We start from the raw sequence: 22,430 nt of genomic DNA, 5'->3' as shown, positions 1-22,430 counted from the left end.
GCCATTAAAGACCGTTGTGGAAGCGTGTTCAGTTATATCGTCTTACTGAAGCTAACCCTCTCCAGAATTGACAAACCTACAACCCGCCATGGCCGCGACGGTTAGCGTCCCGCATCCTGAGATGCCCGAGGCCTCAACGAGCCCCGGCCAGAAGCGGAAGCGGATGACTGAGTCTGCCTCACCCGACTCGCGTCGTAGCAAGCGCGGTGCCCCGGCTGCCGCCATGTCAGTGTCGGAATCGGACACCCAGACTTTCTTGGGCGACACGGTCAGCATTGCGCAGGCTGCCCACGACCATGTCAACGTGGACGACTTTAGCGCTCTCGCCCAGGCTACCGCTGCTGACCACAACGATGCGACTGATACCTCCAACGCGTCAAGTACAGCTGCCGCGGCCCTGAACATGTACCCATCACTACATGTTCCCCAATCAACCGAGGAGGCGTTCGCAAATCAGGCAACGCCAGAGACGCACCATGAGGACAACACCTTCAACAGCCACTCGGTCAACCAGGCGCCTCCGGATGGCCTCCCATTACCACCTCCCCCGTCGACCATCCAACAACCGCCCTCAAACGGAGTGCAGCCGGAGCAACGCTACAGCGCTCCACCCAACGCCAAGCCCGCAGTGGGCTCCGAGGAATGGCATAAGATGCGCAAGGACAACCACAAGGAAGGCAAGTTAGCATTCTTTTCCGCTATACCGAGACAGTCCGTCTAACAACTCCGCAGTTGAGCGTCGTCGCCGTGAGACAATCAACGAAGGCATCAACGAGCTAGCCAAGATCGTGCCGGGTTGCGAGAAGAACAAGGGGTCCATTCTCCAGCGGGCGGTATCGTTCATCACTCAGTTGAAGGAGAACGAGACGCAAAACATCGAGAAGTGGACGCTGGAGAAGCTGCTCACAGAGCAGGCGATCGCTGAGCTCAGTCAGTCCAACGACAAGCTCAAGCAAGAGTGCGACCGCCTCTATCGGGAACTGGACACATGGAAGCAGATGGCGCAGAACGCCGGCCTGCAGTTACCGCAGCAGAAGGAGGAGTCCGGATCCAGCAGTTAGGCACTTGATGGTGCCCTTGCTCATTTGGACGGAACCGCCATCCCAGCGGGAGATCACACGGTTTCCGCGGTTGGCGACGATGCTCGGCTGAATACGGCGCCGCGTCGAACCCGTCTGTGAAGGCTCGGATCACCGATTTTTTGCGATTCTTGAGGGGGTATACCCGGTGCCGCCCCTCACCGTTCCCTATGGTTTCTGTATGGATATGGCTATTCGTTTGCTTTCGGGTTTCGGCGACTCGCCCTTGGGGCCACCGTCGCGGATGGCGCGTTAGTATCTGGTAGCCCCTTAGTTCGGTAGATTAGCGCTTGACTGTTTTTCAATTTTCTCGGTTTTGTGGGTGGCCTTTTTGGCTGCCCTCGTTTCTTTTGTCGGGAACTAGCGACGATAGGCGTCGATGGGGTGTGGGCGTGGGCGTTGGAGGTTTGGCTGGTTGCAGTTGATGTACACTCTCGTCCGTGGTCTACTACATGGGACGTTGGGGTTGGTCGAGTTTTGTGACGGGAGGAGGACTCACCTCCTCTACACGAGCGTAATGAAATATTGTTTGATGCCGACGGACACACACCGCTTGTTCGGGACCCACTCGGGATTCTCATATGGGCAATCCGTAGCATTCTTTGTGCCTTAGTTACCACATCTGCCACATCGGTCTCCTTCGGGATTGTGTCGTCGGTCTCACCACAGACAAACCAGCCACTGCACGTCGGGCTGGGCGATGGAACGGCGGGGGGGGCTGATCTCTTCCGATCGCGGGCCGGGCTTTGTCTATGGCCGCTTCGGATGCAACAAGGCGTTGATAAGAGCGGCGTCCAGACCCCGCCGGGCCCCGGGGGCGGAGGGCAGCTGACATCTGCGATGTTCTCCGACTGGTTGAGCACGCACCTCGCTCAAACATCCAGATCCGTCGTCGTGGGTACTTGGCCTGGAGGTGATCAGTGATAGGAGTCAAAATCCACAAAAGCCATCATCATTCTCTGTGTAGGAGACGGAGTTCGGATCCAATTGATTGGTATATTCATGAATTAATTGAATTGAAGAGGACCATTGGGTGTTTCCTTCCATGGCCTTGACCTCCATTCTTTCAACGACCCAAGCACTGACGTAATTGATACAGCGACCGCGGCTTCCTGGAGCTCTCCCTGTCGCACTGCAGCTTCCCCGCACCCGAATCATGGCAACTGAACCCTTGACAGGGCCCAGCCAGACCGAATGCACGCAGTGGGACTGGATGAATATAAGCCGGCGATATCCATCAGGGTCCTCCGTTGATTGGGGTTTCCTCCATGCCGTGGCTTCTGCAGTCCCCCGAGCACCTCGAAATAAAAGAAGGTCAACATCCCGCGAGTGCATCTCGATCGATTGGCTCATCCGAGTACACGTTGTTCCCCTCAATTGAGTTACAATCGAGCATCTGCGTGTGTGGGACAAACAGCAAAGACCTATCAGGGCCAGCACACGTATAGTACCTCCTCTGGTGCTCTATAAAGTATAAAGGGCGCCAACCATGTCGGCGTGCAGAGCGCTCCGGGGCAGCAACGGTCTCCTGCGCGCCGTATCCTCCCCCCGAGTTGCCAGGCCCGTTGTTGGGTCTCTCGAATCCCGTCGCCGGTTCACTGCCTCGACCCGCACCATGTCGTCCTTCTACCCCTCCTGGGAGCCTGAGGGCCCTTCGGTCAAGACCGAGATTCCCGGCCCCAAGTCCAAGGCTGCCATCGCCGAGCTCGACGAGGTCTTCGATACGCGCAGCCTAAACATGCTCACCGACTACACGAAGAGCGTGGGCAACTACATTGCTGACCCGGACGGCAATGTGTTGTTGGATGTGTACGCCCAGATCGCCTCCATCCCGCTAGGGTACAATAACCCGGCTCTACGCAAGGCCGCCCAGAGCGATGACATGATCAACGGCATCATCAACCGACCCGCCCTGGGCAACTTCCCCCCCACCGAGTGGGCCGACATCCTCAAGTCCGGCATCCTCAAGGTCGCCCCAAGGGGTCTCAACCAGGTATTCACCGCCATGGCCGGGTCCGACGCCAACGAGACCGCCTACAAAGCCGCCTTCATGTGGCGCCGCCAGCGCGAGAGGGGAGGGCCCAACGTCGAGTTCACCGAAGAAGAGATGAACTCGGCCATGAACAACCAATCTCCGGGCGCCTCCCAGCTCTCCATCCTCTCCTTCAAGACGGGCTTCCACGGCCGCCTCTTCGGCTCCCTCTCCACCACCCGCTCCAAACCCATCCACAAGCTCGACATCCCCGCCTTCGACTGGCCGCAGGCCACCTTCCCGCAGCTCAAATACCCGCTCGACCAACACGCGGCCGAGAACGCCGCCGCGGAGCGCGCTGCCCTCGACGAGGTCGAGCGGCTGCTGACAACCTACCACGTGCCGCCGTGCGCGGTGGTAGTCGAGCCGATCCAGTCGGAGGGGGGCGACAACCACGCGACGGCGAGCTTCTTCCGCGGGCTGCGCGAGGTGACGCGGCGGCACGGGGTGCTGCTGATCGTGGACGAGGTGCAGACGGGGGTGGGCGCCACGGGCCGCTTCTGGGCCCACGAGCACTGGGACCTCCCCCACCCGCCCGACATGGTCACCTTCAGCAAGAAGGCCCAGACCGCGGGGTACTACTTCGGCGACCCGGCCCTGCGCCCCAACAAGCCCTACCGCCAGTTCAACACCTGGATGGGCGACCCCGCCCGCGCCCTGCTGTTCAGGGCCATCATCGACGAGGTCGAGAAGCATGACCTGGTGAGGCATACCGAGAAGGTGGGGAACTACCTGTTTGGCAAGCTGGAGGGGCTGGCGGCGAAATACCCGGGCGAGTTTGAGAACCTGAGGGGGAAGGGCATGGGGACCTTCATTGCGTTTGATAACCCGCGGCGGGACCAGTTCTTGGCCGCGGCCAAGAAGTTGGGGGTGAATATTGGTGGGAGTGGGCAGAGCGCGGTCAGGTTGAGGCCGATGCTGATTTTCGAGGAGAAGCATGCGGATATCTTGGTGGAGGTGCTGGAGAAGATTGTCAAGTCGTGGTAGGTGGTAGGTGGTGTGTAGATTTATGCTCGGGTAGTGGCCTGAAACTGCATTGAACTGGGGGCCACCAGACTGGTGCATCGAACTGGAATTAAACGGGGTGACGGGGATTAAACGAGCTCGCTCCAAAAGTTACGGGTATGTGTGCGCATTCAAGATGCCTTTTCCACCCAGTTCAACCCTCAAGCCTTTATGAGGTGTGTTGTAATTTGTAGGCACCTCACATGCCGTGTGATTACCCGTCCAGGGTCCTACTAGAATGGTCTCATCCGCTTGCTTCCAGTCCTCATATATTATATACCAACCAGCCTACCACCCCCCTCCACCCATCCTCCTATACGTACACAGCGCTCGCACCGTTTTGCCCCAAGAACCCAGCTAGAAGCCTCAGCTGCTCTTCCCCAGCTCCCATACGTACATCCACCTCACCACCCCTGCTGGATCAGAGGCAGGGGTGGTGGGTTGTCGGAACGATATACATGAACAAAAACCAATCCACGCTGCACCAAGCAAATGCAACAAACAACCTACACCCACATATGCGACGCCCCGAATGCCCCATAGAATGCTAATGCCATTTGTTGCTGGTAACCACCTCCCTCCCGGCTCCGCCGCCAACAACGGACCGGAACCAGCGCCCCCCCGCTCCCCACCCCCCACGTTATTTTTGGAAGGAAGAAAAAGGAGCAAGTCAAGTATAATCCCTCCCACCACCACCTTGCCCTGGAGAGAGAGAAAGAGAAGAAAAGAGCCTCCGTCTAGAAAAACAAAGGGGTGAAAACTAGAATATGTAGTAGGTATCGTATCGTATCCTCCGCCGTCGTATGAAACAAATCTTCTCCCGTCCTCCTCTGCCGTCTCCCTTGCGCTGCGTGGCGCAATCCCGGGACCGACTCTGAGTCTGTCTGCCTGCCTGCCTGCCTTCCTGTTTTGTTGCCATTAAAGGACCCCCGGACAATTAAATATACGTAGTATTGTGCGCACGTCCTCGGCAGACGCAATCCCACTTCCCGCCCTCCGGCATGAATGAAGCAAGCGAGCGAGGTAGGCCTCAGTGACCCAGCACGGCCCGCTGCTCCTGCTGCTGCTGCTGCTGCTGCTGCGGTGGCTGATCCGTGTCTATCTCCATAGCATCCACCCCCGACCCGCCACTGGGCCGCCTGTTCACCGGCACGGTGACGGCAGCGGCCGCGCCATTAGTGCGAACCACCTTCCCGTCCTCTTCGGCCTGTGCCTCGTCCTCGAGCCGCTGGGCCTCCTCGTTCTCGCGCATGAGGGCCTCCTCCTGCTCGCGCATCGACCGGTCCTCCTCGGTCGGCGGGGTATCCGCGGGCGGAGGCGGCGGGGTCGGCGGGGACGGGATCGTGGTGGGTTCGGCTTCGGCCTCGGCCTCGGCCTCGGCATCGTACTCCTTGACGCGCTTGACCGACGGTGTCTCGGAGGGGGGCGCTCCGGGCGACTCGGCCTGGTCGTCGTGCTCGTCCTCGCCGTCGCGCTTGCGCTTGCGGCCTGCGGAGCTGCTGGGGCTGGCGTCGGCTTCCAAGTCGGACATTATTGCGTCGTCCTTGGCCGGGGTCGCGGTCGAGCTCGGGGCGTCGTTCGATTGGAGTAGTGCCTCTCCGGGGATAGGCTTTCCTGGGTGACGAGCCTTCTTCTTCTCGTGTTCGGTGTACTTGGCGACGGCGCGGTCGAAAAAGTCGTGAGCATACTTCCGGACCTTCTTCGCCTGCTTGGGCGGGATGGATGTCGGGTCCTCGACCCGGTTGTTCTTGTAATCCGAGGCGACAAGCTTCTTGTTAACCTCGCGGGCGAACTTTTTCAGTTCCTCCTTGGGCAGTTTGCCGTGGAACCTGTCCACCACATGCTTGACGTGAGGGAAAAGCTAGTCTAATTAGCACACAGCCGCAGAGGCCAACATGGACGAACTCACCGTGTTCTCGTAGATCTTCATCTGTTTCTCGACCGGCAGGGAACGCCACTTGTCCTTCTTTGGCTCGGTTGCCGGTGTGGTAGACCGTTGTGGTGTGTGGCCTGCCGAGTGCCGCGGCGTTGGCTCCTTGGTTAAACTATCAATGATGCTCTGCAGAGCCTTCTGATCCTGCTGCGCCTTGGCCGACGCCTTCGGGGTTTCGATGGCGGGGGTGAGGGGACGCTGCCATTGCGTCTTGCCGGTCGCATCGTAAAAGTAATAGCGGCCGGTCTTGTCAGTGTTGACAAACCAGCCGGCCGGCAGATTGGTTGGTGGTTTCCGGGGCCGCTGTTGCCCGGTGAAGAAATTGGCGTTTCGCTGTGGGATGGTGCTGCGGGGGCCTGTCGGGATCACGACGTTGGCAAAGGGGTCGGCGGGCTTTGTCGGCTCCTCGCGGTCCTTGTTGCGCCGCTCTTCCTCAAATGAGTTGCCGGGGATTGGCCCTGTATGGTCGTGCTTCTTGCGCGGGATCCGGTAGGCCGTCTCCAATTTGCTCCATTCGTCAAGCAGTCGCTTCGCAGCGAAGGCGACCTCTTCGTGCGCTGCCGAGGCCAGCGGCTGCACTGCCCCTTCAACTTTGGAATCTGAGATTTTGTTTTTCGTGATCCTCGGAAGCTGGTATAAAATGTCGAGGATCTGTAGGACGACATTGGTGTCCTCCTTGAAGGTGTTGAGGGTGCTCTTCAGGATCTGGTAACCGTGCATCCTCACGACTCTATGGCGGAGATGCTCGTCTTCGGTAGCCTGGAGCCGTGAAAGCAGTTTAACGGCAATCCACTTCTCCTTGCACTGCATGAGAGTTGCCATGACCTTGTTGACGCCGTCCTCGTCCAGGGCGCGGGGTTGCACGCTGTTGACATACTCCTCATCGTCCTCCTGGGCCTTCTTCTTGCGGGGCTTCTTGGCAACCGCCGTGTCCCAACTGTCGCCATCGTCGATGCCGAGCGCTTCAATCGTCGCAAGCGGCAGTTTCGTGGCCCGCTCAGTCTGGGTCTTGCCGCCGATGAAGCCGACGCAGTTCGACTCCCCGCAATAGCAGGGTTGCGGGTCGGCGCCATACCGGTCGACGTTGTAGTTAAACACGAGCTCCTCGCCAGCCTGAATCGCGCGGGTGGCAAAAATGCCCATGCGCAGCTTGTCGCCAACCACCCATTTGTCCACGTAGCAGTTCGGATTGCACGAGTGGTTGCAAAACCTACCCAGGTTCCCCTTCTTGGTGGCATCGACAAACTCGCTTTTGGTCAGCGACATGAAATAGAAGTGCTTGATGCCCTCCTTGTCGTACTTGACCGTCCGGTTGCGGAAAGTCGGCTCGTTGATGACCTCGCCAACATACTCGAACACAAAGTCGTTGGCCTGCAAGTCGGCATCTGTCCGCAGGCCGAACCCTTTCTTCTCAGTCTTGATGACCGAGACGTTGGCGTACTGCTTGCGCTGAAACCGTTGGTTCTGGCAGCCCTCTCCGCAATTGCAGTCGCCGTTAACGCACTCGATTTTCGTCGCCCGATTGATGCAATCCGAATCTTCGCCGCAGGCATGGTTCTGACTGTCATCTGCGGGGTGGGGGAAATCAGGGTGTTAGCAGGGGCGCGTCACCCAGCGACGAGGATGGGGGCATCGAGGAGGCTAACTTACGCCATTCTTCAGCACAGTCGCAGTCTAGCGCGTCGTGATCCGACGAGCCCATGTTCTTAGAGCCATAGAGGCAATCGTTGATCACCTGAAATGTACTGCAGGCATTCTCGGTGGCATCAGGGAGATGGTCGAACAGTGGCGGCGGGCTCCGAGACAGCTTCTGTGACGACTTGCGCGATAACTTCGGCGCGATTCCATTCTCAGGGATCGATGTGCCGTCAGTGGCAGAATTTGCGTCGTCGGGCGACATGCTGGATGGCCGGGTATCGGTTTTGGTGCCGTTTAGGCTTGTTGAATCGCTCGCGTCCTCCCTTTTTAACCTGGACCCATTGGATTTTGGCCTCTCTTCAGTCCCTGACCCCGCCACCGTGCCCGGAGCACGATTGCTTCCCTCCATGGCAACCAGACGGCGAGCGTCGCGCGCGGAGGAGCGAATCGAGAATTAGGGTCGGAATGAGGACGCTGGCGCGGGCAAAAACGAGCGTTTTGCACAGGAACGAAAAGGGGTGTTGTCGGTAGTGCGGGGAACGAGGCACATGAGGGCAACGCGAAATGCCGACGGGAGGTTGTGGGAGAGAGTTGGGGAGAGTTCGCGGGAGAAGAAAGACGGAGGCGATGGAGTGAGGGAGGAGGAAGCTATTCTGCTGCGCGCTGAGCATGCGACATGGCACTGACAACGCCAAAATCGACAGGCGGGTCCAAAGCGATCTAAAGCGCAAGCAGAAGCCACGAATTCCACCGCATCCCGAGACTAGACAGTCTGATGCTCCTTGCCCTTCATAGCAAGACGAGTCCTTATCCCACGGCCGATTACCAATTGAAGTTGTGGTGCTGGATTTGCGGTATTCTCAAAGATCGCGTCCCATGTCTGGGCTTTCGACATGGGTCCAGCGCGACGCCAATCCCACTTGCCTCCGATATTCAGAGGTGGAGCCATACCCGCGGAAGAAGAGCCCCACTAGTTGTCCGGTCCGATCATATTCCGCCTCGGCATCCCGCCGGGTCAGGTCTTGTGGCACTCCGGTTGCGGGTTCTATCCGGCAGCATCGAGCTTGAGAGAAGGTCACGTAACTCAAGCATCAAGTTGTACAGTACTCCAACCACGATAAGGACAATTTAATTAATAGACAGATAACTACCATGCACCCAATCTCTCGGACACCCGCCCTTGAGTCGTCTAGCTTATGTCACTGTGAATCCAGAGGCTTATTTAGGTAAATTAGGTATCTAAATGATGCTTTTCTTTGTGTAAGTGAGCCCCCCTCAAGACAAAGCCACAAAGTTAATCCGCCCGGCACCCAGCCAAGTAATCTGTAGTTGGCGGGTGTTTGAATCAGCTCGTTTGGGCCAAGAGGAAATTCCACGGTAGTTCCGTCATGCCATCTCGCCCGGAACCTTGCAGGCGGATCGGAGCGGTGTGCATGGATTGGCAACCGGGAACGATGTCTGGCATAACGGCATAACGGTCCAGTCCAAAACAGCCCTTTATATAGCTTGTAACCCGAAGGAACCTGGAAATAGTCCCCGCGGTCCGGTGCCAGCTCATCGTGCAGGAGGCGGGTGGAGCGGAGCCCAAGGCAGAGCCCAAAGGCATTTAAAGACCTGAGAGGGCACCTTGTTGTCGACGATTTCAGGAAAAACTCCACACGTTTCATACAGCACGCAGATGATGCTAGTGAAAGCATCCCCAAGCCACTTAAACAACATGGACCCACCAAGATCAAGCGTTGCGGCTCTTCCACGAGAACGAATCGATCTCCGAGGGCCTGTCTGATGCTCGACTGGCACTCCGGTTGCTGTCATTGGTGAGGATTCCTCACCGATGCGTCCAATGGGCCGCCTGAATGGGCCGCTCCCACCTCAGGCTGGTGGGTACCCCTTCTGACCTCCAGCGCCGGCCAGAGCCAATTGCGCTGAGTCTTTGAAAAAGCGTCGACTTCACCTCTGGTCTCTTGGTGCGACAGCCAGAGATAACCTCCAGTCGAGACCGCGGCCGATGTCTCGGCCTCCCTCTAGAGATGTCAACAACGAGGGCAGGCGCGGACCGAGATTGGGCTCTTGATCAGGCCGAAATCTGAGGGGCACCTTCCCCAGACTGCCGCACCCTATCATCGCGGGGCAGGCGCACTGGGGGGTCACATGTGCAGCTGCACGTCGCTCCAAGGTGCAGATGGTCCGCCCATTCATCAACCGATTCTGTCTGCAGAGCTGCATGGATCCAGCAAGTCGCGAGCCGCTGATGCCCTCCTTCCGGCCTGCAGCAGAGCTGGGCAGTGGCTGCCGAGCTAGGAGGACGAAATCGGACATTCCTCTCCACGCGCGTCTCCAGTCTCGGAAGGCGTCTGTTTCAGTCCGGGTTGCCCGCCGCGCTCGCCTCAACGGTCGGTGGGAACGAGTCGCATTCAGAGATGGCGGAGGTGTGTGGCCGTCCCCTCATGGATGGATGGAGCCGGAAAGCCTGCGGGCTCGCCGAGAGCCGTGCGGAGGGCCCATCCCATTCCTCGCAACCACGGATGGTGTTTCCGGGTTGGGGCGGACAGGACAGCAATCGCTCCCTTCTCATCACTGGCTGGTCATACAGGCCGCTGGAATAATGTGCTTGACGGGCGACTGGTCTTTTCTGTCTTTGGCTTGTCGACAATTCTCATTTTACGCAGGAAGACAGGCTGCGTTGATGTCCACACCACCTCGCCCCGGCCCGGCGCACGCTATTAGCCACCTGAGCAGTCAAGTGATCTTCTGGCTGCAGCTGTATGGTCTGTGAGATACCCAAACGGACCCAAAAAAAATTACAGAGGGGCAGAAATACGCGACGACCATGGCGGGCTAAAGACATGGGAGTTTTGGGGCGGCTGATCATCTGCTACATCGGGGGTGTTGATTCAGGAGGAAGTGTGGCGATGATTCAGTGCCGCCTCGTGCATCTCTTGTCCTGATGCAGGAGGAGGGAAAGAGGAAAAAAAAGGGGGGAGTGAATGCTCGCTGCCCAGGAATCAAACACCCGATTGTGGGCCGGGGCTCCGAAAGCTTGGGGCAACCGGGCAGCAGCACCCGACCAAAGTGTGTGCAGGGCAGGGCCAGTGGGTTTCGGTGGGACGCTGGTCGCTTGTTTGCAACGTTCAGGCCTCTCCGTACCGGAAGACGCGCGCTTCGGACGGCTCGCGTGTCTTTGCCGCCCTTTGTCAGATCCGCCCATGACTTGTCAACCACTCGAATTCCCGGCCTGCGAGCTTCCTGAAGTTTGACCCCCGATGTTGTCTTTACCCCGGGCGGCACTCCTGCGCTGACGGTCTCGCCTTGGGCGGATCTCGATACTCGTTTATTCCCTACCTAGTCCGTCATTCAGTCATTCCAGCTTTCCTTTCGCCCATGCAGGAAGTGCGCGCTGTAGGCAATCACCAGACTCCTTCCAAGCTTCTCTCCGTCATAAATTATAAACAGTGGCCTTGCCCTACCTGCTACAGCTTCGCCACCGCACCTGCTGCTACTGCTGCTACTACCGCTACTACTACCACGACCGGGAGCCCGACATCACGAGCGGTTCCCTCTTTCGCCGACTCATCACACCCGCGCCCCGTCAAATGAACGAATACACGACTACCGCCACCTTATGACACGCTTCTTCACTTCTTCGTCTTTATTCCCTTCCACGGCATCGGGGAGCCGATCCTAGTTATGGAGTCTGTCCTTAATGATACCGAAAAGGTGCGTTACCACACCACACGTCGTTCAACCCCCGCTTCTGCTCTTCACGAATCTTACCTGTGATATGCAGCGCTTCATTCTCGCCGAGATGATCAAGCTGAGCGACGTCGACGTCGGCGTTCTCATTCACTTGGTCAAGTCGCACGATATTCAGCCAAATTGGCTGCATATGCAGCTCCCTGGAGGTAAGTGGTGCCGTGACTGCCATGTCGAGATTCCGAGCTTGGTAAAGAAATACACAATAATTAGCCCCTCCCTAACTTGCGATCGCAGGGCGCAACATGAGCCAGTGTCTCCATGCAGCAGAGACCATGTTCAACACGCCGATGCCACCACCTTTGATATCGCCGCTAAAGCGGCAGTCACTGGGCGATCTTTCCGATTACGGCCCCAACAAAAGGCAGGCCATTGCGTCCCCAGGTGAGGTGTCTCCGCGCGGGTTTCCGCTGGGGCCCAACGCCCAGCAGCCCGCTTCAGGAGCGCAGCCAGTGAATATCCAACCGCGGCCGAACGGTTTCCCAGCGAGCCTTCCAGCTCCCACTCCGTCTGTCTCAGCCTCGCCGTACAATCCGGCCCCGACAGCCCGCAAACGCGGACGTCCTCCGAAGTCAGCTCAGAGCGCGTGGCAGGTATCAACGTACCAGAATATCACGCCCGCCCCGCACCCGTCGTCCCCCGCCTTCGCTCCTCAACCGCACAGCCCGCGCTTGCCGGCCCCGGCGGCGCAGCGGTCACCAGTTCAGGGGCCTCCCGATCCCAAGCGAGCCAAGAAAGGGTTGCCTGAGATTGCGCCCCGGCCACCACAAAGTGTACCAGCCGCAGAACCTGCCGCCAGGTTGCCAGCAGTGCCAGGGGCGGGAGCAGAATACCAGAACTGGCGGGAGGAGACCTCTCGTCGCGACTATTACCAGGTCCATGGCTCTGAGCCCCCGGCGCGAGAACGTCCCCCATCATCTTTCGCACCAATTTTACCTCGCCCACGGAGCCCACTCCCGCCCCCGAGAGAGTTGGCGCGCGGTGCGTCCGCAGAACCGCGGCGCTTCACAGCGACCCCTCCACCAAGCGCCCCGGAGCCGGTGAAGAACGAAAGCCAGCCAACGACGACCGGGCCGATTCAGACATAATTCAGCCTGTCCAGCACCGCCACTCGTCATCAACAGGCCCGGGGCAACACCTACTTCTCTTTCCTTCCGTTTGACCGAACTATACCCACAGTATACAAGACAAGGAGTTTTTGTCCGTCCTTTCATTTCTCACCGGAGCGATACACTGCGTTTCCCTTGCATACCGGAGCTTACTTGACAGCCTGACGCCTGGAAGCCAAGCAACCCGGCATGGCGGCACGACAGAACGACAGCACGAAAGCACGACAATGTAACGGCCGAGTAACCGCCATCTACGATTTCCCCCAACGTACCTTATGCCGTACGACACGGACGAACGGCTAGGAACATTACATGGCACAGCACGACACTACATGTTTTTGACGAATCGACCACGATTTTAGACGGCCTGAGAGAGAGACCATCGACTTCACTTTTTTTTCCCCTTCTTATAACTGTCATTCCTTTCTTACCAGGCATGGCCTCTCGCCATAGCCGTTATTGGGATTGCTCTGCTTATATTTACTATGTTTGACGTTTCCCAGCTCTTTTCATGATTGGTGTATAATGACACGGCCTATGGTGCAGCATTGGTTGCCTATAGAGTGTTGTCCGCCCAACCAGCGGCTAGAGCAGCGGAAAAGTGCGCGTATTGGGGTTGTAAGATAACTGTACCGAGATCAAGGGGTGGGGTTGGATCATCACAGGCTGGGGGCTAGTGTGGTAATTGTAATGCATATTGGCAGAGACATTTTGGAGTCTCATATCTATGTACCGTTTCATTCTGCCTCAAGACTTGGGGACCTATCAATTTTCTCGATCTATGTTTGTTGTGGGGAAGTATAGGTAGTTCCGTTCATCTGCAATCCTACCTACATGGGACGGGTCATGTTCGGGAGAGAAAAACGATAATATTAATATTCTCTAAGCGGCAACGCGCGCCTAGTATAGTGCTTGAGTCTTGCTGAGGCGGTTACTCGTTGTCACGGACTACGCAGCTTTCTTCAAATTGAAGACTAATTTGGGAGTTGATAGTATCTAATCAATGATGTTTCTCCAATTAATGTTTCCAAATCGTCATCCTTGACAGCGACGTTGCAGTGCGAAAGACCATCCGCTTAGCCCCCATAGACCTCTTTGTGTGCCATTTTTGTTCGATGTTTCGCTCTTTCGTTCTTACCAAGTCATTAATATCTTAGGAATTTACCACGGACACTCTGGCCAAGAATGAGGTCAAGCAGCAGAAACACGACCAACCAAATCGTCAAGAGAAAACCAGGCCAAATAAACCAGCCACATAAAAAAGCTACCTATATATGTGTTCTTTAGAACGAATAGCGTTCTTTTTGGGTTATCTCACATAACACCATCTTGGTCGGGCGTCATTTCAGGTCACGTGAACCGACCCGTGAGTGCCTCGCTCCCTTTGAGCATCAGGTCCCCTTTAGCGAACACATCGTCAACATTGTCCGAGTGGGGATGGAGCTCCAGCACCCTGGCAAGCGCAGTGATATCAGAGAAACTATACTATAGGCAAGGCAGCGTTGCCATGCCACTGACATGCTTGTAGTTTTTCCCTTTGCCGGTGATTCCCCTCAGCAGCCGATGTCCCAAGATTGCCCACGGAGATGAACTTGACTTGGTCAAACACCGAGGGCGTCGGAGATGGGTTTCTCGCTGTAAGTCGGCGGAACAACACAACTCCATCTCACTCAACACTGCCACTGGCCAGTGGATTTTTAAATTTCAGTTCGAAGCGGCCCCACAGCGAGCACACAAGCTTCAGGCCGCAAACCGAGCCGAAAAGAAAAGTGAAACCAGCGCTAGGGAAAGCCGAAGCCGTGAGCAATGACCACCTCATACCCGACCTCCCGACGCTCGCTGAAGAAGCCCAATATGACTGCTGCGTCGACGTGCCTCGGAGCATCACAGATCCGTCTTCTTTTCGAACCCGACCTGTGGGGCCCGAGACCGGAACGTCCGCGCGGTCTCCTTCCCAAACGAGACGGACACGATTCCCAACAGCGATCTCTTCGGCCGTGATGTAACGATGATGAGAAAATAAGCCGCAGAACTCCACGAGCAACCATGGTTCGGACCACAGCCGGGCAGGTTTGGCCGGCGTCCAGACCGCGAGGAGAGCGGAGCAAGACAACGCAGAGGGAAGGAAACCAAAAGAAATGCCTCAGGCCGGCCAGGCCTCGTGCATACCTGTCGTCAGCAGCTGACAGCGACAAGGACCTGGCCTGTCGACAGCTGCAGGCTGGGAAATGAATTGTGGGAGAGAAGGAGGGGGCTTGTCTGCATGTCAGACCACAGGGAAGAAGAAAAAAAACTCTGCGTGAAAGAAGCCGACGGAGGCGGCAATTGGTGGCTCGAGGTCTGTGTGTTCCCCGGAAACACTCCGACCCAAGGGTTGCGAAATTACCCACCCTCGACACCTTCGACACCTTCGCACTGAACTCCCGTCGGGACGGCGGGCGGTTCGGAAGAGGATTCTTTCTTGGACGCGGGAGAGAAGGAATTGGCGAATCAAGAATTATGGGTGTGCGGCTGAGTCGCTGCGCTGCGACCGCGACGGCCTCTGAACTTTGTACGCGTTGAATCCCACGATTGCTTGGCGACGTGGTTGCCTAGCTGCTTGGATCTTCTGGAGAGATGGGTGGACTGTTTTGATGTCTCCTTCCAAGTGCCGTTCAGCCCTTCGCAACTGCCGCGAAGAGAACTTCGAGCCGAGCGTCCCAACTCCAAAGGCTGCGTGAAACTGGAGGGGTCAACTATTCTTGGAAGGTTGAGCCGTTGTATCGGGCTGCCCTAACCAGGTGGCAGTCAGCCCGGTGTGGGGCCGCATCGGCAAACGTTTTGGTACCTGCGTCAGCGTAACCGGCGCTAATCCCGAGCAGGTGGTGTACAGTTCGTTTTGTTTCACCATCTGTCCGATCGCACTGTGGTTGAAGGGGAGAAAGGTTCTCAGACCTCCTCCCCCTATCCCGTCATGTGACTCCCAAAATACTCGGTTTATAAAGTAATCCCCTGTCTAGGGAGCAGGGCTCATTGCCAGCGCAACAAGGTTTATGAGTTTTCTTCTCGGTTCTCCCGGAATCATTGCAATTGTGATGACAGAGCACGGATGAGAGCAGGGTCGTTTACACGGTACTACACTGTTTTGGATGAGGTTCTCCACATCGATCGAGTTGGTGTCTTGGCATCTCTTTGACCGGTGTTTCTGGAAGAAAAGAGGGAAGATCCATGTATCGAAGCCGTTGTTGACGGAGCTGTTTCCAAATCAGGTCGGAGGGGATGTTGGAGCGGCTCGAGGCATGTTTGCGAGCAGTTGAAACCCAACTGGCGAAATCAAAACAATCACATGTCTGGAAAGGGACCCGGGATTGATCCGTTCAATTGTGAGAGGATGAGTTGCGGCGCAGTTGACTGACAATTCGGACGAGGGTCAAGAATGATGGAAGTTCCGAAGCAGTGGGGTCGAGGCATACTTGCCCTTCAAAAAAGCAAGATCGCGCTTCAGATTCTGCGCGCATTGGAAGGCGAACGAATGGAGAAGGAGGGGGTTCCAGTTAATATATGCACAGTCCCCGACAGGATGGAGCTGACGTACAGATTACAATGCCTCCTGTGCGCCCACTGCGATTCGTCTCTTGGGTGGAAATGAGAGATGATTTGTCCGACGCGCCGCATGCCTGGCGGTAGTTGATGGTCGATAGTTGAGGTGCGGCTTCGTCTCGCGTTGGCTACCTACGTTGTACAACTGTTGGACTGCGGTATCCAATCTTGTCCTCCATTCGCCAAGTTGACCAATGGTGCGGGATACACACAGTGATACACTTGATAGATGCCGTCACCAACCGTTCGAAACTCGCCGGTCGTGGTCGGGATGAACCAACCACACCTCGGCGCTGATTGGAGTGACCGAGGAAATCCCACCCAACAATTCCGTCCCTGGAGGATCCGGATCGGAATCAACACAAACAAATTGTCTGAAGCACATGTTGGGTGTCAAAAAGACACTCGCATGCGACACCAAGATATCGCCATCAAACAAGGCGCTCTCATCGTGCCGGATCGGCCTCGATCTGCCCTCCCTTGCTTCTTTCTGGCCAAGCACCCAAGCCCCTCCTCGCTTGGCCGGACGCCTGGAATCCCCTTGTTTCGGTCGGGGCCCGAGCGATTTGAGCACGCAACCTCAACAAGGGGATACCCCTGCACTGGAGCCCGCCGCTCCGTCCAATGTCACTCACACCCCTTCCAGTGTCCACAACCATGCCGTCCAGAACGCCCAGCAGGGCACAGCATCCCAACCTGCAGGTTCGGGGCTGGACGAACAACAATGGCCCCCAGGAGGAGGGCTCCACGCGATCCGGACGCGTTCTTGTCTGCCGTTGCTACATTTAGCCGGGGAGCCCACATCCAGACGGCCGGGCGAACCCCAGTTTTTGTTTTTGTCGAATTCTCACCATTGTCATTCTCTCAGGTCGTTCGTTTTCCCATCTGTCTCCTAACAAGCAGTCAGGTATCCTTCGTTTCAACCTCCTGTCTTGGCCAAGAGAAGCCACCTGTCAGCTGTCAGCAGAACACTCGCACACATCAGACACATCCACATATCCAAACATACACACCCCATCCGAAGTACACAAACCCGGATATCGGACGGCCTGATAACACGGCCGCCGCAACCTCACCTTCTTTTCGCCTTCGGCCTTCTCATCCAACCATTCGTTCAGGAACGACTGTGTGTAGCCCAACGCCGGGTTTCCTCCGCTTTACAAGACGGCATAAGTCTTGGAATGCCATTGTCTCGGCGCCAAACCCAGTGACCCAGTCTCATGAACACGGCTGCTAAACAACACCCCGCTTATATCGGCGACGCCCTGCAACACTTGTTGACCGGGGAGCTTTCTTCGCATCACACGCCATCGCTGGAATCGTTTCGCCGCTTTCTCCTTCACCATCGACCAGAGTAACGTCGTATCCCATCACGTTGCCGGCCCTGCGGATCAGGAGCTCGAACGCACGTTTCCGGCCCGCCAGAGACAGCAGAGCGCAAGCCGGCACTTGCAGGTACCCGAATCCCGGGAACGGTAACCGGGCTTGTTGGAAAGAGGCCTATTGTTTGGGTGTCGGAAAAGGGAAAGTAACGGGTGGAGAAGCCGGCATCGGGACGAACATTCCAGGCGGTTGGCCGCAGACGCCGTTTGCGAGCAGATCCAAAGCACCAACGACGTGGACCGATACATTCCGTCCCGCCACACTCGATTCGATTAGGCCGGTCTCACTCTCTTCTCGGTTACCCCAGGTTTTCCGGCGTTCTGGCAACCCCGGGGATATGGCGATTCCCCGCAAGGTCCCGGCTGCGCTGGGCGCGGTTGCATTCTTCCCGACGTCCGCCATCCTGGGCATCCACATCATCCTTGCTCGATCGCCCGCGGATCGGGCGCCGTCAGTGAGGACGACGGCTATCGTTGCGGCGCTCTTCGAGGCCGTCATTTTTGTTGCTGTGCCATTCCTCAGTCTCTCGCACGTCGCGCCATGGGCTCCGAGTGCCCGTTCGAAGGGGTTTAGGACGGTATGGTTCGGCGCGGGTTTGGCGTTGTGCGCAGTTGCTTCGGCTGTGTCGCTGGCGAATCTCGTCTGCCTCAGCCGGGTTGTCGATGACCCTCTGAGCACCATTTTGGGGTGGAGGGTGGGGGATTTCTTGGTGGGAGGTTCGGTTGCGTTGGGGTTGGCATTCGCGACACAGCTTGTCTTTTTCATTTTCCACTTTCTCGTTGGGAGAGCACTCGGACGTCGACCGGACGAATCGGCCCAAGCCGAACAGGGCAACAAGCTGGGCCCTCGTATCAAGACGGTACCCTACCATGAGACAACCCCGACCTCAGCCAAGGACCGCGGGAGTGCCTCCTTCGACTCTCCGACTCCTCCCGGATCAAGCGGCGACCGCTCGGCGGTAGAGACAACAGCCTCAGCTCGGTCTTCCCTCTCGAACGCCATCCGACCCATCACGTCTAAGACGCATTTGTTGTCTCTTAGCCGCCGGTCCAGTCGCCGATCCACTCACCGGCCTGCTTCTCTTGACCTGCCTGCTTCGCAAGAACGCCAATCCCGCTCGACCGAAGTGGGCTTCGACTCCTGGGACACATCCGCCGTGGACCCGGAGACCCGCCAGACAGTATTGGAATCCTCGTCACCGCCGCACAGCCGCTTCCTCGAGACCATCCCCGCCAGCCCGACGACCAGCAGGAGCCCCAGCCCGGGCACGGCGCTGGACATGCTCGAACCGCCGCGGGCGAGGCGGAGGAGCCGCAGCTACAGCCCGGTCTCGACGCGGGCGATCCAGGCGCAGCGGGTGGCCTTCACGCAGCAGGAGTCGCACAGCGAGGCGCACATCCACCCGCTCTTCCGGTCCGACTCGCCCGCGCCGCCGAGCGCCACCCCCGGGACGGTCGTCGTCGCGGCGCCCAACGCGGGCCAGGTCATCTCCGACAAGCAGAGCATCCGCAGCATCCAGAGCATCCGCCGCCTGCGCAGCGAGAGCCTCCCGCCCGTGCCCAGCCCCCTCAGCCGCGCCGGCTCCTGCGAGTCGTTCGTCGGCCGCCGGAGGGCCGATAGTAGTTCGCCGGAGCTGCGCGAGGAGGACGAGGCTGTGGTGGTCGGTGCTGCTAGCGCCGCCGCAGACACGGAGCGGAAGATGACGCCGCCGATTCCGGACTATATCCTCAATGCTGGGTCGACGTCGAGCTTGACTGCTTACAAGAGTCGTCAGGCCGACTCGTCTGGCGAGAGTCAAATTCTGTCCGAAGCTGAGCAACAGGCTTCCGCATGATCTTGGCATCAAGTTTCCCTAGAATATGACGAGTTATGACCATGATGCTATGGGACCAGCACAAGGTCTATAGGCATCCGTTTTTCTTTTGTTTTTGAGTTTGGGGTGGTCGAGCGAACGTCTCGAGGTTTGGGGGGAAGATACCAAATGATGATTGATACTTAGCGATGGCGTTGGATTAAGATAGGAAAACGGGAAATGGGGAAAGGAAAGAGAAGGACGTTTCGTCACTGGACGACGTTCTGGAGTTTGGAGATGACCTAGAGAATAGACAACTTTGGCTACCTAAACCAATCACCGCCGATCGGTAACAAAATATGTCGGTTCCTCCAGTACATATGCCCCTACCCCTCAAATGCGTGAAATAAAGAGAGCGAAAGCAAAGACAAATGAAGATAAGAAAAATACATGCTACCAAGGAGCTTGGAGGGCAGCTTGGGAGAGTCCGTTGTGATCTATGGATGCCATTAGCCATTACGGACGATCTCAAAACACTGTTGAATCACATCTGATTCGTCGCGAGTCGATTGGTGAACGGCGATGTTTTGGCGTCGTTGAGAAATAGGGTTGGCTTGGCGAAGCCATCAGCTTGAACCCAGGCAAGGCTCGCCCCCAGGGGAGTGGGGCATGTGCACTGCTGCTAGGCGACAGCGGCCGCGTGCCCCCCAATTCCCCACCTTGCTCCAACCTAACTTGGCCCTCTGCGGTTTCTCAACAGTCGTTTGCTGCCTTCCTCCATCTTGCCACGGAGTCAGTCACAACATACAACAGCCTGGGCTTCTGCAGTATCGTAGAACCATCGGTACCGTCTTCGAAACCTCTCGATTAACCGCCATCGCAAATCATCTACCGAACGAATTAGAGGATTCCAGCTGCCGGTGTCACCACGTTGCCCATCATGAAGGTGACGTTTAAGGTTTGTTGGACCCGACTACCTAGAGCTGGCCGCTCTTGCCCAAAACCCCAACCCCTCCTTTTCAGCTCCTCTTCGCATGTTAATGATCGCTCTAAGCCGATGCTAATTCATGGCCGCCCGCATTAGGATCTCAAACAGCAGAAGTTCGTGCTCGATGTCGAGCCGACCGACCTTGTAGGTTACCCCTCTTCCTGCCTCCATCCGAGCTATCGCCCCGCCACTATGACGCTACCGAGCCGACAACCGCATTTACCACGGCATTCACCACCGTATACAACGGCAGCTCTCGGACAGCTCACCGGGCCACCATAATCTTGGGACCTCCGCTCTCGAGCTAGACACTGACAGGAATTTAGATTTCTGCTGTCAAGCAAAGGATTTCCGAACAGCGGGGCTGGGACCCCAAGCTCCAAAAGCTCATTTATAGCGGTATGTAACGAGTTTCCGTGCTCTGCTCTCGGCACGAGCTGTCAGCTTACCTAGCGTTTTAGGCAAAATTCTCAAGGATGAAGACACCGTTGAGACATACAAGATTGAAGAGAAGGGTTTTGTCGTTTGCGTGGTGAACAAGGTAAGTGGAGAGTAGCCAGAAACGCCAACAGTTTATCGGAGCTGACAAAGTTCAATCCAGCCCAAGGAGCCGAAGCCTGCGCCAGCTCCCGAGGCTTCATCATCCGCAGTCCCCGCTACCCCCGCTCCGGCGCAAAGTTCTACTCCAGCTCCCCCGGCCGCACCTGCGCATACTTCCGGTGCCGCTGCAGCCGCGCCCGCTACACCAACCCCGAACCGGGCTGCCGCCCCCGAGGCGGCTCCCAGCGACCCCAATGCTCTGGCCACGGGCCAGCAGCGTGCTGAGGCTATTGCCAACATGGAGGCCATGGGCTTCGAGCGGGCGCAAATCGATGCTGCTATGCGCGCTGCGTTCTACAACCCCGACCGCGCCGTGGAGTACCTTTTGACCGTATGTTCTGTTTTGGGTTGAGTTGGCGTCGCTGCAGGGGTTAGTAGCTAACTGTCTATAAGGGCATTCCTGACCACCTCCAACAACCCGCCGCTGCAGCTCGTCAGGATGCCCCAGCTGCCGCCTCCCCCGCACCGGCAGCACCAGCTGGTGCTGGCGGCGATGACGATGGCAACGTAAATCTGTTCGATCTTGCTGCCCAACAAGGCCGTGGTGGCTCTGGCACACGCGGTGCTAGTGGAGCTGGCGCGGGTGCCGCTGCCGGTGCGGGCGCCGCTGCTGCCGCTGCCGCCGCCGCCGCCGCCGGTGGTCAGGGTCTGGGTAACCTCGAATGGCTCCGTGCCAACGCACAGTTCCAGCAGCTTCGTCAAGTGGTTCAACAGCAACCCCAAATGCTGGAGCCCATTCTTCAGCAGCTTGGTGCCGGCAACCCCCAGCTTGCCCAGCTGATCGCTCAGAACCCCGATCAGTTTCTCTCCCTCCTTAGCGAGTCGGGTGGTGATGACGACGCGCCGCTCCCCCCTGGGGCCCACCAGATCTCTGTGACGGAGGAAGAACGCGACGCCATCGAGAGGCTTACTCGTCTGGGTTTCACACAAGACCAGGCGATTCAGGCCTACTTTGCTTGCGATAAGAACGAAGAGCTGGCAGCGAATTTCCTCTTTGATCAACCCGATGACGACGAGGATGTTAACATGCCTTGAATTTTTCTATCATCATTTCGGAGTTCTGGGCGGAAAGGTTGTGATTCCCGGCCTTTGCGGCTTGTCGTGGAGATCTGGATGCGATATGGGAATTTGGGCTAGACGTTCTAGCTAGGGTTCGGTTCTCATGGCGAGATGAGTCGGGAATCGGTTGGCATGAGAATATGGAAACGGGGCTTCGTTGGCGATGGCTACGAAACGATACACCATTTACGTCGCCCTACACAAGCATATGGCGGCAGTTGCTAAATCGATGGATGGCTGCCGCAGGCTTGAGCCATCATACTGAATGGGGATAATAACGCCCGGTTCGCAATGTAGGGGAGGGATGGAGCCGGTGAAGTGACGCCACGGGTGTGGCAGGGATGGCTCGCAAATTACAGGACTTGTATCTAGGAATCAATCGATGAATTTTGAGCCTATCGAGTGAGCTTTGCGTAGTGCTGCCTTCATTGCCTTGTTGGGGCATATATGTATCTGCGTTTAGTTCACATAACTAACAGT

General features: G+C 57.4%; 7 protein-coding genes across 7 annotated transcripts; 6 read left to right on the top strand and 1 right to left on the bottom strand.

The window, feature by feature from the left end:
* Positions 1-88: 88 nt before the first annotated feature.
* B0H64DRAFT_417306 (uncharacterized protein) lies at positions 89-1,061 on the top strand (the record flags this gene model as incomplete). Its single annotated transcript, XM_062805236.1, has 2 exons — positions 89-677; positions 733-1,061. The coding sequence occupies 2 exons, from the start codon at positions 89-91 to the stop codon at positions 1,059-1,061; spliced, it is 918 nt and encodes a 305-aa protein (XP_062659169.1).
* A 1,094-nt stretch (positions 1,062-2,155) lies between these two features.
* Positions 2,156-4,208, top strand: B0H64DRAFT_150949 (aminotransferase class-III-domain-containing protein). The gene has a single exon (XM_062798434.1). It carries the CDS (start codon positions 2,569-2,571, stop codon positions 4,096-4,098), a length of 1,530 nt encoding a protein of 509 aa, XP_062659168.1. The 5' UTR covers positions 2,156-2,568; the 3' UTR covers positions 4,099-4,208.
* A 453-nt stretch (positions 4,209-4,661) lies between these two features.
* B0H64DRAFT_150930 (methyltransferase-like protein) lies at positions 4,662-8,279 on the bottom strand. Its single transcript, XM_062798433.1, has 3 exons — positions 7,700-8,279; positions 6,026-7,617; positions 4,662-5,977 (listed from the first exon to the last, which is right to left on the bottom strand). Exons 1-3 carry the CDS (start codon positions 8,094-8,096, stop codon positions 5,147-5,149), a joined length of 2,820 nt encoding a protein of 939 aa, XP_062659167.1. The 5' UTR covers positions 8,097-8,279; the 3' UTR covers positions 4,662-5,146.
* Positions 8,280-11,374: 3,095 nt separating this feature from the next.
* Positions 11,375-12,528, top strand: B0H64DRAFT_417303 (uncharacterized protein; the record flags this gene model as incomplete). The annotated part of the gene is made up of 3 exons (XM_062805235.1): positions 11,375-11,404; positions 11,475-11,589; positions 11,678-12,528. 3 exons carry the CDS (start codon positions 11,375-11,377, stop codon positions 12,526-12,528), a joined length of 996 nt encoding a protein of 331 aa, XP_062659166.1.
* A 3,573-nt stretch (positions 12,529-16,101) lies between these two features.
* On the top strand, positions 16,102-17,607 carry B0H64DRAFT_150752 (uncharacterized protein). Its single transcript, XM_062798431.1, has one exon. The coding sequence runs from the start codon at positions 16,358-16,360 to the stop codon at positions 17,363-17,365; it is 1,008 nt and encodes a 335-aa protein (XP_062659165.1). The 5' UTR covers positions 16,102-16,357; the 3' UTR covers positions 17,366-17,607.
* On the top strand, positions 17,595-19,434 carry B0H64DRAFT_150845 (uncharacterized protein). Its single transcript, XM_062798432.1, has one exon. It carries the CDS (start codon positions 17,849-17,851, stop codon positions 19,343-19,345), a length of 1,497 nt encoding a protein of 498 aa, XP_062659164.1. The 5' UTR covers positions 17,595-17,848; the 3' UTR covers positions 19,346-19,434.
* An 809-nt stretch (positions 19,435-20,243) lies between these two features.
* B0H64DRAFT_460134 (XPC-binding domain-containing protein) lies at positions 20,244-22,346 on the top strand (the record flags this gene model as incomplete). Its single annotated transcript, XM_062807463.1, has 7 exons — positions 20,244-20,261; positions 20,388-20,435; positions 20,498-20,530; positions 20,618-20,690; positions 20,753-20,832; positions 20,893-21,222; positions 21,285-22,346. The coding sequence occupies 7 exons, from the start codon at positions 20,244-20,246 to the stop codon at positions 21,924-21,926; spliced, it is 1,224 nt and encodes a 407-aa protein (XP_062659163.1). The 3' UTR covers positions 21,927-22,346.
* Between the last annotated feature and the right edge of the window lie 84 nt (positions 22,347-22,430).

This window comes from Chaetomium fimeti (genome assembly GCF_033439085.1).
Source record: "Chaetomium fimeti strain CBS 168.71 chromosome Unknown B0H64scaffold_4, whole genome shotgun sequence".
NCBI lineage: Eukaryota > Fungi > Ascomycota > Sordariomycetes > Sordariales > Chaetomiaceae > Chaetomium > Chaetomium fimeti.
The sequence above is the reverse complement of the archived record's forward strand: the minus strand, read 5'-3'. Positions and strand labels throughout refer to the sequence as shown.

Excerpts from the sequence above, each read along its gene's own strand:
- B0H64DRAFT_150930 (XM_062798433.1), bottom strand. The coding sequence starts at position 8,096 with ATGGAGGGAAGCAATCGTGCTCCGGGCACGGTGGCGGGGTCAGGGACT. Across the intron at positions 7,618-7,699 it reads CGACTGTGCTGAAGAATGGC|ATGACAGTCAGAACCATGCC; the intron begins GTAAGTTAGCCT and ends CCCACCCCGCAG. Across the intron at positions 5,978-6,025 it reads TGAAGATCTACGAGAACACG|CTTTTCCCTCACGTCAAGCA; the intron begins GTGAGTTCGTCC and ends TAATTAGACTAG.
- B0H64DRAFT_150845 (XM_062798432.1), top strand. The coding sequence starts at position 17,849 with ATGGCGATTCCCCGCAAGGTCCCGGCTGCGCTGGGCGCGGTTGCATTC.
- B0H64DRAFT_150752 (XM_062798431.1), top strand. The coding sequence starts at position 16,358 with ATGCCGTCACCAACCGTTCGAAACTCGCCGGTCGTGGTCGGGATGAAC.
- B0H64DRAFT_150949 (XM_062798434.1), top strand. The coding sequence starts at position 2,569 with ATGTCGGCGTGCAGAGCGCTCCGGGGCAGCAACGGTCTCCTGCGCGCC.